Source organism: Branchiostoma lanceolatum, chromosome 6 (assembly GCF_035083965.1).
Source record: "Branchiostoma lanceolatum isolate klBraLanc5 chromosome 6, klBraLanc5.hap2, whole genome shotgun sequence".
NCBI lineage: Eukaryota > Metazoa > Chordata > Leptocardii > Amphioxiformes > Branchiostomatidae > Branchiostoma > Branchiostoma lanceolatum.
Window position 1 is genome coordinate 14241066 of NC_089727.1, and position 15210 is coordinate 14256275.

At 43.8% G+C, this 15210-nt stretch overlaps 1 protein-coding gene across 2 annotated transcripts; it reads right to left on the minus strand.

The window, feature by feature from the left end:
• Positions 1-588: 588 nt before the first annotated feature.
• Positions 589-13858, minus strand: LOC136436722 (uncharacterized). 2 transcript variants are annotated; one of them, XM_066430935.1, is made up of 10 exons: positions 13323-13858; positions 9692-9751; positions 9407-9493; positions 9091-9153; positions 8688-8762; positions 8436-8522; positions 8031-8102; positions 7642-7707; positions 7320-7420; positions 589-6943 (listed from the first exon to the last, which is right to left on the minus strand). In XM_066430935.1, exons 2-10 carry the CDS (start codon positions 9742-9744, stop codon positions 1329-1331), a joined length of 6219 nt encoding a protein of 2072 aa, XP_066287032.1. In that variant the 5' UTR covers positions 9745-9751; positions 13323-13858; the 3' UTR covers positions 589-1328. The 2 variants fall into 2 exon arrangements, with proteins under 2 accessions (XP_066287032.1, XP_066287033.1); XM_066430936.1 differs by lacking the exon at positions 9407-9493.
• Between the last annotated feature and the right edge of the window lie 1352 nt (positions 13859-15210).

Consider the following 15210-nt stretch of genomic DNA (forward strand, 5'->3'; position numbering starts at 1 on the left):
TTCGAAACAAAAATAGCGAAATATGAGAAACCTTTATAGGAGAAAATGTTACAAAAATGAAAAGTAACCACAAACAAAGCATACAAGTATCGAGAGTTGTCTTACATAGCTATAGATTCGTGAAATACATGGAATATCTAAGGAATTGTAAATACAATGAGAGATTTTCTGAATATTTCTATTTCTTTCTCTTTTGGTTTTCCCAGGTCCTCAATTATGGATTAGGTGGACAGTACGAGCCTCACTATAACCGTCTTAATGTGAATAATAACATAATTTTCGTCAAATTTGGTATCGATGTGTATGAATAAACAGAATGATTTCGTTTCGTGGACTCGGTAATTCAAAATCTGAGGGGATTGATCCTTTGTATTACAGGTAAAGCCCGGACATTGACTTGAAGAAAGTTGTGAATGACACGTCCGTTCAAACACAAAACGTCACAGGTCAATTTTGTTTCTTGACCTAGTTCAAAATTTGACTTAAATCTTGTTTGTATGTTTTAAGGAAGAAGTTTCTCGAACACTGCAGAGTGCGAACCGGATTCTGACATATTTATTCTACGTATGTGAATAATGCAAACAGTCGTTATCGTTCAGTTTTATTTCTTCTTGTTGGAAACTTATTAAGACTTTTATGGAACATGCCCTTCAAGCATACACCTTGAACCAAGCTGACGTGAATACAATATGAATAAATTATCATAACTTATGCTGGTTGGCCAATGAGTAGACGAAAATGAGCTGTTCTTTTTAGACAAGAAATATACATGATGTTAGTTAAGGTGAATAGAATATGAATAATTGCCAACCTGACCTGAATATAATATAAACGAATTGTCACAAATTATGCTGATTGGCCAATGAATCTGTATTTGTAACACTCTCTAATACTCTCAACTGTTTCCATATCCATCTCCAACGTTACATCACACCGCCGAATTTCTCTCTTCATTTACCACTATCATCATAGATATCATAGATAGAATCCTAAGAAGACGGAATCACTTTTTAAAAGCATAAGATATAATCCAGTAAGTAGAACTATTGCACGGACGTTCAATGCAAAAGGCAGAATGCAACGCTAACATTTGCATGTGACGTCACAGCCACTATGCTGATTGGTTGAACCTGGAGTCAGACTTTTAATGATGCAGGCGTTATGTTGTAACTACATAGATACAAATGGACCTGGTGTAACTTCCAGCTTTGACAACGTAGGAAGTCAAAATTGCTTGAATTCAAACACCATATACACAGTTCCCTGTCAGTTTCTATATGTACACTACCTCTCATAGTGCGCGATGTTCTCAACTACGAACGCCCATATCACTCATATGGCACTAGGCTATCAGGTGAAGTAGCAACGGGGGTGGTAGCCGTGTTCTCCACATAGATAGCCTTCATCATCCTCAGCGACTCTTCTTTGTAGCTGATGGATTTTAACTGATCTCCAAGTTGACCCCAAGATAGCCCCAGGTTGTCTAGTGCTGCAACGATGTCAGGATGCGCAATGTTCTCGCCGTGGATTCTTTTCATCATCTTCAGCGACTGCTCGAAGTAACTGACTGCTCTTCTCTGATCGCCAAGTTGGCTCCATGCTGTCCCTATGTTGTTGATCAACCTCGCTATGTCAGGATCTGCGATATCCTCTCCGTACATAGCTTGCCTCATTGTAAGTGACATTTCCATGTAGCTAATTGCTTTGCTCTGGTCGCCAAGTTTACCCAGGGCCGATCCCAGGTTGTTGAGTATCGCGGCGATGTCGGGACGCGAAGCATTAGGTCCATGGAGAGTTTGTAGCATGGTCAGGGCCTGTTCGTAGTACTCTCTTGCTTTACCATAGTCCCCGAGTTTTGTACACATGGACCCCATTTGATCAAGAATCTCCGCAATGCCAGGATGGGCCGTGATCTGTCCTTTGATACGTTTCGTCATTTCCAAGAACTGTTCAAAGCAGGTGACTGCCTTCTTTTGATCGCCAATTTTGTTCCACGACAACCCCAGATTGCATAGTAGTGTAGCAGTTTCTTTATGTGCCATGCTTTCCCCACACAGACGTTGCCCCATCTTCAATGCATCCTCATAGTAGTGCACCGCTTTTTCGTGATCCCCAAGTTTCGTCCAGAGCTGCCCCAAGTTGCCCAGCGCCGTAACAATACCAGGATGAGCCGTCTTCGTTTCTCCTTCAACACTTCTGATCATCGCTAATAGCATTTCAGAGTAGTCAATTGCTTTTTTCTGATCGCCAAGTTTAATCATAGAGGATCCTAGATTGCCGAATAAGGAGGCAATTTCGGGATGTGGGACCTTTTCTCCATAGAGAGCTTCTTGCATCTTCAGTGCTTGCTCGTAATATCTGGTTGCCTTTGGGTAATCACCAAGATCAATGCAAGCTGTTCCTAGGTTGCTGAGTGCCTTTGCAATTTCGGGATGGACCATGTTTTCTCCACAAAGATCTCGAATCGTCTGCAGTGACATTTCGTAGCAAGCGACGGCTTTTCTCTGATCGCCATGTTTGCTCCAGGTTGCTCCCAAGCTGTTCAATGAGGTGGCTATTTCAGGGTGTGCTACCTTTTCTCCGTAGATAGCTCTTCGCATATGCAGTGACTGCTCGTGGTACTTTATTGCCTTCCAGTGATCCCCGATTTCACTCCATTGAACTCCCAGGTTGTGTAGTGCTGCTGCAATGTCCGGATGCTGAACGCCATCGCCGTGTAGAGCTTTCAAGACTTCCAAAGCACGTTCATAGCATTCGATGGCTTTATTCCGTTCGCCATGTTTCCCCCAGCATGATCCTAGGTTACTTAATGACGTGACAATGTCCTGATGTGCCCCGCCTCTTCCATGAAGATCCTGTCGTACTTTCAGCGCCTCTTCATGATAGGCGATTGCTTTTCTTTGATCCCCGAGTTTGCTCCATGATGAACCCAGGCTCGAAAGTACCACCGCAATCCGAGGCTGAGTCGCGTTGTCCTTGTGTATGATTCTCAGCATTTCCAGTAGATGCTCGTAATAGCCGATAACTTTGGTCTGATCGCCGATTTTACTCCAGTATAGACCAAGGCTGCCGACTGACGCGGCAATGTTAGGATGTGCCTCGCTGTCTCCATACATGGCCTTCTTCATCTTCAGAGACTGTTCTTCGCAGCTTATTGCATTTCTGTAATCGCCGACTTTGCTCCAAGCAGATGCCAGGCCGTTGAGTGTGGCGGCAATTTGAGGATGGGCGGCGTTGTCCCCGAAGGCAATCTCTATTATCTTTAACGACTCCTCGTAGTAGCTAATCGCTTGTCTGTGGTTGCCAAGTTTACCCCATAGTGATGCCAGTCTGCTCAGGGAGCCGGCAATCTCCGGACGTTCAGGACTGTCCGTGAATAAGACCTTTTTCATATTAAGGGATCGCTCAACATAGCTGATAGCTTTTGTTTGTTCACCCAGTTCACTCCAACATAATCCCACGTGGCCGAGCAGCCTGGCAATATCCACGTTCCTTGTTTGGGGTCCGTGAATTTCTTGTAATACAAGTATTGAATGTTCATAGTAAGTCAGTGCTTTTCTGTAAAATCCAGCTTTGAAACAGGACGATCCAAGGTGTGTTAGTGACATGGCAATTCTCTGATCGGATAATCCGTGTTGTTTGATATGGCTACTATTGATATGGCCTCTATTGTCCGCAACAAACTTGTCCCAGGCCAATCCAAAATTAACCAAAGGCGCAGAAACGTTGACATGTGCTGTATGTTCCCCATAAACAGCTTTCATCATTGCAGCGGACTGTGCGAAGAACTCGATTGCTTTTTTGAGATTGCCTAGTCCCTTAAGGCACATTGCAAGGTTGTTCAATGCTCCAGCAATGGCAGGATGCTGTTCATTGTTCCGTCCGTAGATGGATCTCGTCATTACTAGGCACTGTTCAAAGTTACTCACTGCTTTCTTCTTGTAACCGGCCTGCCACCATGATGCCCCTAGATCGTTGAGCAATGCTGCAGTCTCAGGATGCGCCTTGTCCTTATGAATAGCTTTTCTCATCCTTAAAGCCATATCTTGGTAGTGAGTTGCTTTCGAGCGGTTGCCAAGTTTACCCCATACAGATCCCAGGTTGTTGATAGATGAAGCAATATCGGGATGTGTAGCTTTTGCACCATAGAGGGTTTTCCGCATTCTCAGTGACTGCTCGAAATATGACGCCGCTTTCACGTATTCTCCACCGACATGATATGATGCACTATCAGTTTCAAGCTGTAGATTGTAGTATTCTCCACCAATGCGTGGTGGGGATGTTGTTCCTGATCCATAGACACTCCTTATTATTTCCGGTAACTGTTGGTAGTTCTGCATCGCCCTTTCCTTATCGCCTAGTTTACACCATGATACCCCCAGATTATTCAGTAAAGCTGCGATGTCAGGATGGGCGACGTTTTCTCCATACAGAACCGTCATCATTGTCAGTGACATCGTGTTGTGTTTGATCGCCTCCGAATAGTTGCCGTGCAGGCTCCACAGAGATCCCAGTTTCCTGTGTAAAGCGGCGAGAGTCAGGTGTGACGTGTCGCCAAGCAACGTTCGGTGCATCTCCAATGATTGCTCGACGTAGCGGATTGCTTTGCCATGATCATCGATTTTGCTCCAGCATGACCCTAGGCTGATGAGACCACGGGCAATCTCAGCATGCGCTTTATCCTGATGGACAACTCTAAGCATTCTGTTTGACTGCTGAAAGTAACGAATGCCTTGAACTTGGTCACCCAGTCTACAGCAGCATGAGCCGATATTGTGAAGGAGAGCGGCGGTGTCGGGGTGTGCCGTGTTGTCGCCATGAATGACCTTTTTCATCCTAAGCGACTCTTTCATGTACATCATGGCTTTCGTGTAATCGCCACGTTTGCACCAGACTTCTCCAAGGTTGCAGAGGCAGGCTGCAATACTAGTATGTATCATGTTGGTCTTGTTAACAGATTTCAGCATCACCAGCGACTGCTCAAAGAAACTGGTGGCTTTTTTCTCATCGCCGAGTTTCCACCAAGACATCGCTATGTTGTTCAATAGTGCTGCAGTCTCTATGTGCTCTGTGTGCTGTCCGCGAATATTCACTGCCTGCTCATAGTATTCGATAGCCCTTTCATCGTCACATCGTTCACTCCACAACAAACCGAGGCTGTTCAGTATGTTGGCAACATGGCGTTGGGCGATGTCACGGTTCCCGACGTTTGCATTGCTGATACATTTCCACATGGCGAGTGACTTGTCATAGAGGCTGATGGCTTCCTTCAAGTCTCCACTTTTTCTCCGTGTAGCGCCCAGCTCAGCGATCAGTAACCCCTGCTGCTGAATGTCGGTGCTCATTACTCTCATTGCCGCCTCTGACTCATTTGCAGAAGTCCCTAAAAGGTACAGGTCTCGGGCTATTTCAGCCCTACACAAGGAAAAAGAATCGAATATTGTTGCCTTCAATACAGGTTCTGTTTGAACAGTCCCTGCGTCTTCTAAGATGCCTAAAACACATCTTTTTAGCGGAATGGCAGTGAAGTAATACCTGAAAAGCATTTTGGCGTGAGGAATATGGAATGCTGACCGAAGCACGGTACCGTGTGTCTCTTGTGCCTGTGTCTGATCTTTCAATGCTTGCAGCTTACTGAGAAGTTCGTGTCGTCCTCCGTTTGCCGCGTGTGTTCTCATTTGTATCTCCGCCGAGATGCTGGTCATTACTGTCAGATGGTTCGCGTCAGCTTTACTAATATGATGGCCTTTCTCCAGTTGCTCTATCACTGCCCACGTACTTGCTGAGGATATGCCACAAACTAGGCCCAGAGCTTCTATGACCGTGCTGGGAAAGCGATACATGTCTTTCTTGAGGTTGAGAAGACGTGTTATGTACATATTAGTGTCGATTTGGTGAATCGCATCCGGCGACGTAAGCCTCCCGAGCAACCTAGCTTGACGTAAACGTTGCTTTGGCATATTGTTTACTTTGTCAACGTACTCATCCACCAAATCCTGTCCTCCTGTCAAGTATGTAACTCTTCTCAGGATATCGGAAAGGTGATGTCCTTCCCGAAGTAAAACATCACGATCTTGTAGTTGGGCCAAATTTGCAGGTGTCAGGACGAGATAACCAAGTGGCCTGGTGTCTGTGCTGTTGGTGATTGTGACAACGGGGTTCTTGGTCAGATATCCATCGAAGGAAAACCCAGCAGGTGTTACAAAGTCAAGAAACCAGTCCTTACTTGGATCTTCATTTCGGTAGTCGTTGAGACATGTGACAGCCAGCGATGTGATAGTGGTTTCACCCAAATTGATAACCTTAAGGTGCAGATACCATGTCAATTTACGAAAGTACCACTGTGTATCGTAGTTGTCCTTTCCGTCCTCAATCAGAATGGCGAAGTCCAGTTCAGAATACAGTGTGGCAAGTTCTGCCGCTTGTGACCCCAAGGCAATGAGGGCGTACTTACAAGGAGGAGGACCGAGTTGTGTGGTACACTCCTCGACGAGCACTTGAAGAAGTCTTCGTCTGTCTCTGGCGACGGTTTTGAACAGATTCTTGACCGCATTAGCTCGCTGTACTTCGACTTCTCTGGAAACTGGGTCATTCTCGTGATACTGATACGGATTGTGTTCCTTGTGAATGATTTCCAACTGGGACATTATATGGCGACGCATGTCTTCTAACTCTTTTTTATGATCTATGACGACATGATGCCAGGTTTGACCAGGAGGCATGCCTGCAGTGTGTGTGAGAAACAGCGGCTCTACTTCATTTCGAGCTGTCACCAAGTTTTGTTTAGATTCTTCGTCTTCCGTTCTAGCCAAGGCTGCACTGTACAAAGCCGCTGATTGGTTGAATACTCCTCCGTCCTTCGTCCGTTTGCCTCGTTCTTTGTACACGTCACCGAGTCTGTGTAGACAGTGTGCCTCCGCGTGAAGCACGGGCTTACTCGGCTCTGAGGGGACAACGTGGGAAAGGAACAACGTTTGGACCAGCTCAACGACACTGTGGTCTACAGCAGTACACATCACAACAGAGGAACTACACATACTTTTTCACATAAAAACCGCAACAGAGATATAAGATGTTTTCCAGCAAGTCGTAACTAAATCTAGTAATCTCTTATCAACAGTATTATTCCCTACAGGTATGACGTGTATCACGGGCCTGTGGTCTACAGCAGTACACATCACAACAGAGGAACTACACATAATTTTTCACATAAAAACCAACAAAGATATAAGATGTTTTCCAGCAAGTCGTAACTAAATCTAGTAATCTCTTATCAACAGTATTATTCTCTACAAGTATGACGTGTATCACGGGCCTACCGTAAATGACCTGTAGCGCTGACGCAAAGCTTGCTTCTGCCGAGTTCAAGTCGCCATTTTTCAGAGCACGATTGCCAATCTCCACATACTCTTCGTACGATCTGTAAAACATCAAACCTTACTTGGGTTGTCCCATTCAAGATAACTTAAAGCTTGTCATATTACTTGTGTTATCGTTGCGTTGAAATCATTATGTTTAGAAAACAATGCCATCAATAGTGCACGAGTTGACATGATGAAAACAAAATTATGTTCCCACAGCCAGATTTCAGATACAAATTTTGTGTGACTGGTATGAAATATTTTTGTCGTGGGCGCTTACTTTTCCTCAGCTGCAGCCCGGTCCGCCATATTAGCAGGCGTTGTTTGTACAGATGAACTTTGGATGCTGTAATGTCGAACACAAACATATCGTCACCAGGACAAAATGAATATCATTGTGCTGCACTGTCTTCTTCACCAGCTATTGCCACCCTTATCTTCCATGAGTCAAGTGTTGAAACTTTTTACATACGTCATACCTGATTCTAAGTCTTCGGATTATCTTTATTTTTGGTCAGTATGACGATCGTCGTTGATATATCATTGCACAGTAAGATAACAGTGAGACTGTTGATAATATAGACAGATGATTGGTCATTTCGACTGCGCAATGTTGATTTAATCATAGTGATGGCCAACGACTGGAGGTTTTCCAACAGGGTCACCAACCTGTCTTCTGCAGGAATAGGATCGATGACGTTGAAGAAGCCTTCAAATGCCATCCCGTTTGAAGCAGCAGACCTGATGGAAGACATGAACGGGAATTGTTACAAACAAATTATACATACCCTATAGACCCTGGTTTAAATCCTGGGAAGGACATATTGGTTGGGGCTGCACCCGTCTCTCGTAAGGGACGTAAAATGGGGGTCCGTATTCGAGGGGTTGCATCGAGCACGTTACATGGAAAGGGCTAGCAATCACTTCCTGTAAAACCCTGCTACAGAAACAGCTGACCTATGCGCTACTAGCTATAGACACTACAATGAGAACAACAACGATGTTATAAATGTGACAACGTGAATCGTTACTATGAAGGATGAAAGTTTATGGCTTTGGAAGAAAGTCACTTACATATCGCCTACATGTGTTTGTTCAGTGTCCATCACTGTTGGCGCCTCTTCCGATGAGTTTTCAATCCGATAATGTTGAAAAGAGGATCTAGAAAATATGCACAACAACAAATTGACCACTACATTGATAGAATCGTCATAACTTCGATTCAAACCAGACCATGTATTTGTCAAAGATAGCTCCACGGTTCATTTTAATTTGCATAACGTTGTCCCATTCCTAAAGAGAAATGCCTGCCAACAGAGTACCTACCTGTAAGACCTGTCGTCCACAGTTGTCACGTCCATATCCTCGTCTATGACAAGTTCACCAGTGGAATCCATAGTGCTGCAGGGAAGTAGTGTAGGTGATTATCACAACATCATTTTGCGAATTTGTTGGACTATGTGCTGTACAGAGTTGTGTGGCCCAAGGGCTACTGAAACGGAGATGGGCGCCGCCCTATGCACCATCGGTGCGGGAAGGAACTTTGACTTTGACTTGATGTGCTGTACTTTTACCTTCATGTCAAAATACTTCTCGTACACTTTTTCTACAAACGAAGTGTTACTTTTCAAGTGCAATCTAACATCAGTATATGATATGTCTTATCTTTATGTTTAAGTCAGGAAATCATATCAGAATATTCCAATACAACATGGTAAGAAGTACCAACCTATCGTCTGCAGTGGTGCTGCTCATGTCTTCTGATAACGCTTCTTTGGGCGAGTTTTCAGACCTGAAAGAGTCATAAAGGCATTAAGGATATCTTTCAGATTCCGGTATGTTTCAGTTTAAAGTATTGCATAGTATTGAATTCATGAATACGTACGGTACTAGTCTTCCTCATTGGCGTACCTTACTTAACATAACATAACATATACAGTGCACTACATTACCTTAACTACCCCAGCGCTGAGAGGCTAGTCTGATGTCATTGATTTACCCACCGATGATATATGCTCACCTAGTCATCATAGGGCATTACCTACCACCTATAGTGCATGGTTTTGTTCGCGTTCCTCTTAGTTATTAGCCAATCCCGGAGGTACTTCTTAAAAGCTGATGGTGCAGGTGATCTAATGTGTTGTGGAAACATGTTGTATGATTTAGTACATCGGTACAAGAAGGTTCTTGTACGACGAATGCAGTTTTTGGTTTTGCATAAGGCGGGTTTCAATTATTTTGATGTGAGTTCTTGACTTTATGATACAGCTTCGGGTGAAGTACCTAACGGAGCAGATTCAAAACAACATACGTTATGGTAAAGCACAAACCTGCCGTCTGTAGCCGTGTGGTAGACCTCTGGCAATGCTTCGTTGGACGCCATTTTAGACCTAAGATAGAAAGGATGTTACGACAACCATATCTCTCGTATATGCGCACGTCATTGTCGTTTATTTGAACAGATTAAAAAAAACAAGATTTGACAGTCTGCAGTCGTGCGGCTAGGTGGTGACAATTCGTTGGTTAAGTTCTCAAGCCTGAAATAAAGTATGGAAGACACTTCACGATTGCAACATCTAACGTTAGAAGAACATCTGTCTAACTGGAAACAAAAAGGAGCAGCTTCATATGTGAGATATTGTGGAGTATACGGATTTACTATAACAATTATGTAAGTTATTGTTCTTGTATTTGATTTAATTGTATTTAATGTAGGTGGACACCAGGAAGAGTCGTGTGAAATTATGAATAGTGAACACTAATGGAGATCTGAATAAAACAAACAAACAAACTCTAGAAGAGGATCAAGACACCAGCAAGAGAGGTAACTACAACTCTCCGCAAGAAGACGCCTGCCTTATAGATAATTTTTTATTGTTTTACAGACCCATTTTGGTAACAAATATCGCCGCAAGACTGAAAAGACAAACGAAACCACTGCAAAATTACCAACAAAACAAGTCGGACCGAACATCTGCTTGGAGATTAGGTTTATGTTTGTAAATTACAATAGATCACTGCGCCAAAAGTGAAGCCATCAAAAATGATATAAGAGAATGATTCCCAAACCGTGGTCTTTTTCATGATGTTCATTCTAGTGTTTTTAAACCCAACGAGGATGCCAGCAGTTTGTGAGGTCACGACGCATAAAAATCTACAGTTCTGATTCCCCCAGCTTCAACCAACCAAGGAGGTTTTATAACCAACACAGCGCTCACACCTATTCTACTGCTCACCGCAAATGTAGCTGGAATCCGTCACGTACAGCCTACAGTCTACCGCATCTACTGAATGAGTACCCCCATTGTTCTTTTTAAGCCCCCATTCCACTTGACTAATCTCCAAGCAGATCTATCGATGGCAATGCAGTATCAAAAGGGCAAACCTGTACCAAAAGCAACCGGAGACTATAGGTACAGGTTGGCCCTTTTAATACTGCCTTACCAACAATAGATCTTCTTGGAGATTACTACTAGACGGCGATCGTGCTGCAGCCTAAATTGGCTTTGGATGGATCATAGTGTAATATCATGCAAATGTAAAAGAATAACTGAAAAGACTAATGACACACAAAAGTGTAAAACGATTCGTTTTTATCTATGAAATTCGTTGAGCGCTCTGTCAAATTTGAGGTCTTAGCGCGGTCGCAGCGAGGTTGCCAAAAGAAATGCCGCCCTAGTGGAATGTGGGTATTACCAATTATTTACCTCCCCAGCTGGAATGTGCCTTGGGTGCTTTGTTCAACTTTGCAGAGCCGTGCCCGGAGCATGTTGCCGCCAGTCGGCTCTTTATCTTCTCCCTTGTTTCCCCAAGCGGAAAATATCGATGAGTCATGGCGAATTTGTCAGTTTGTACATATTCTTTATACCAGAATGTTTCAGATTGCCCACTGATCCAAGAATTGTGTATCAAACATATTTGCAGTAGCTACATGTACATGAATAAGTGGCATATTCTGGTTGTTCTACCACTTTCCACTCACTATAGTGGCGTGTGAGGAATACCAATTCCAAACAGACATATTCGACCTAAAACAACAAACTGAACATGTATACATATACTATAGCCTGGGACACACATGCTGAGCGATCGCACGGGTCGCCCGAGTATCGCACGATCAGCGCCCAACGAACGCCCTGTGATAACCAAGTTCGCTCAAAGGTCTACCGGAAATCTCAAAGAGTTGCTGACATTTAGATTTCTAGTCCCTGAAAGAGAGCTCAAGTTTTAAAGACCAGACGGCGATCACGCTGCGACCCCGCTGCGACCTAAATTTGATTTGTGTAACCATTGACTTCAAAGTTGTATCATCTTGCAAAATGTGAAAATATTACTGGAAAGACAACAAAACAAAGCATAAAAAGATTCGTTCATTTATCTTTGAAATTCGTTGAGCGCTCTAGCTCCGTCAAATCGCTCTGTCACAGGTCAGTCGTAGCGAGGTCGCCGCCTGGCGGAATGGGGATGTAAGAACTTTTTCGGGCTATGGCGACCTCTGAGCGATATCTGAACGATTTTTGGAGGCCTAAACAACAGTCAGTTCGTTGCAGTATTTTAAATCTTTTAAAGGATTTTTAGTAAAGTGTTGGCTATGACAGTCAATCGTCGACAAGAATGCAACATCTCCAGTCACAGGACAGCTGAACTTTGTACAGATGCACTCAACTACATGGCTGTCCCACATGCACTCAACCATAAACATACTGCACGTCAAGTGTGACGGGGCCTTTATTGAGTATCTCTGTTACCTATATTAAGTTTTTAAAAAACGCCAAGTGGAACAGAACTCGTTCATTTTCTTACTTTGCAGGTCGTAGTTACTTTTGGTAGGTTTGGGATCATAGGTTCTGTGCACTCAACCGTAGGAACTATCTGTCCCAATATACTATGTGTGCTGTGACCATAAAAGCCAACCAAACAATCGCCACTAGTATTATTGTTCTCACTGTGAACAATCCGTGTACTTGAATAGCCTTGACAGTTGAGGAACAAATCATTGGCAATTATAATGTAGCAAATAGTATGTCATCTTATGCATCATAACTTAATTGAACTTGAATGGTCAGAAGTAAGAAGTCTATTCATCTGTGCCCCCCCTCCCAATATCAAGCTCCCGGTGTTTTACGTACGGTGTGTTATGAGCGAGCATGGGGCCATGGCAGATATTGACCTGTACTTACACAGTTCACAGTGGTGCTAGTGTACGATTCAAAGCTTTCACCAGACGAAGGCTTCCCGATGCACAGCTAAGACACTGATAACTTAATCTTGCAAGGAACGTTGAAAGGAAACCTGTTTGCGCTGTAGTAAGTCAACAGGGGATCATTAAAATTCGGCATGTTGTTTGTGTGTTGGTGTTTAACCCCAAACTTAGTCATCTTAAAAAGTATACTGATCAGTTTGGACGTCAACATATGGAGTTAGAATGTAGTTATTCACCGATATACAGGTAGATGCTTGAGGCAGGGGAAAATTGCTGAGTTAGACATGTATGTCTAACCGGGTGAAACATCCACCCCCACACTTCGCCGTGATTTCTGTTACTATTTAGGATACATATGTAGGTCGTGCGTAGGTGTGAGAACAAGTTGGCCTTCTGTTTAGTTGCCTAAAACCAATACGCTTTAATGGTGGGCGTACGTTATCTTACTTGGTAACGGTTCACAACTAGCAGTTGAGTCGAGGGAGTATCTGAGGGGGGAAGCCCGATTCTTGAAATGTTATGATTGGTGTTCCTGTTGTTACAGTACAACCTGTGACAGTGAATAAAGGTTTAGGCCTTACCACATAGGACGTAGCAAACGATTCTCGAGCTCTATTTGTCTCATGCATGAACGAAATAATATCAAAAGATGGCTTGATGCATCAGTACATTTATCGGGTGCCACTTGTAATAGCCTTTCTAAACTAAATTGCAAACGGCCAGAACATCTCGTAAAATCTATCATAAACGCAGCTTACCTGGCCTATATCTCCCGTCATTCTGTCTGTCGGCTTTACGTCGTTCATTGAGGGACGAACTGCAATGTTCTGTTCTTGAGACATCTTGTAGTGGCATTGAAAAGTGTCATTCATTATCAAGAGTTTGCGTAAATCCGGATATCCATGGTAATACGGTCTCCTGTTTAGTTGCACTCCTCTAGCAGTATTGTCCTTTACTGTACCTTCTATGTCATATGCAAGGGACTGACACACAGAGTTAACGTCCTTGGCTCTGTCCCAGGTGCACTAGACTTTGTTGTCTCAGCATGGACACTTTCGAGACTCGCTCTGTTCCAATATCGGGGAGGCAGTTGACTCTTGTTGTTGGTTGCACCCGTACAGTTCAGAGCAGATATGACGTCCAGCAGGGCACGACAGTGACAGGTCTCGGTACCTTGCCGGTTCCCAACCTTCACGAGCTGTCTTCCATTCCCTCCTGCATTGCAAAGTCTCTCTGGGATTCCGCGGGGGCGTAAGCTTCTTTAAACACTCATATTTCGTGTCCACATTGTTCTGATTATTACCAAATTAGGTGATGAATTAGCTGTGCAACGCTATGATAGCTTCTACGTCAGTCGAGGTAACCAGGGAGGTTCCCACGTCAATTGACGTCATTAGAACAATGTAGATTGCAGCCCGAGGCGTCCTGGTGGAGTGGTGGCTGTGTTTGTTGTCCATAACCTACCCGTGCAGTTTTACCACTCTTTTCTGTACCCAGTCACCTTTAAACGCCAGACCAAGAGGACATATGAGCTTTCAAGCGCTGTTGTTTTGACTGATAATGTTTTGATGAATCCATGCATCTGCTTAGAGAAAAGTAGAATTACAGGGAGTATCAACTTTTGATACTATTGACAAATCCAAGCGCGGAGGGGGGGGGGGGGCTGGGAGGTGTTGGTATGACGGGGTGCTTTGTGCTTCTGATTTACGACGCATGTTTTAGCATCAAATACTAGAAGGACACATGTACTAGTATTTTTCCATTGCCTCGGGGAAAACTCCGCCCCTGAAGACGGAACCCCTAGCGCCTCCATTGGCTGGCTACGATTTACGAGCTTCACACCTTCGACTAGTCCCATCCTTATCATTTACGAGCTATGAGGGCTCGCGACATCTCGGTTGGGTATGCGCACCGTCATTCGGAAGGGACTCAAAATGGGGGTATTGTGTTCGAAGAGGTGCCTCGAGCACGTGAAAGGGGAAGGGCTATCAGCCCCTCCCTGGAAAGATATTAGCCTGGAGTCCAGTCTCCTCGCCAATAAGGAGCGGAGCTTGGGTAGCGGACTAAAGCTAATAAGGCTGGACTCCAGGCTAGAAAAATATACCCTGTTACTCTGCAGCTACCTACTAATGAAACAGTAAGGAAACTTGCTGCCCTATGTGCCACTAGGCACAAGGGCGAACGAACGAACCAACGAACGAACGAACCAACGAACAAACGAAGGGGTGTGACCCCGGGACTTGCACCGCGGTGTCCAAGTTACCAACTAAACAAAAGGTCCACGACCTCATATCTCCATGAACAATTCTATTCATGCAAATGACTTACACATTTGCATAATATATGCTTCGTCATAAACACCTTTATCTAACGTACACCTGTTACAATATTGACAGTCCTATAATTTTCCAATTAGATAAATTATGGTGTTTTTGCATTAATCATGCAAATTAGGGATTTATTTGCATATTTGGTATCTGTTGATGATCCGCTTTCCATAAACTACATACGTTACATGTATTGGAGTCTGATGATGGAAAACACTGCAAATATAGATTTTCCTCATTAGCTATGCAAATTAAGTCCCAATTAGCATAATTTGCACTTCATTCTGTACATCTCTGTCTAAACTACCTGCATACTAAG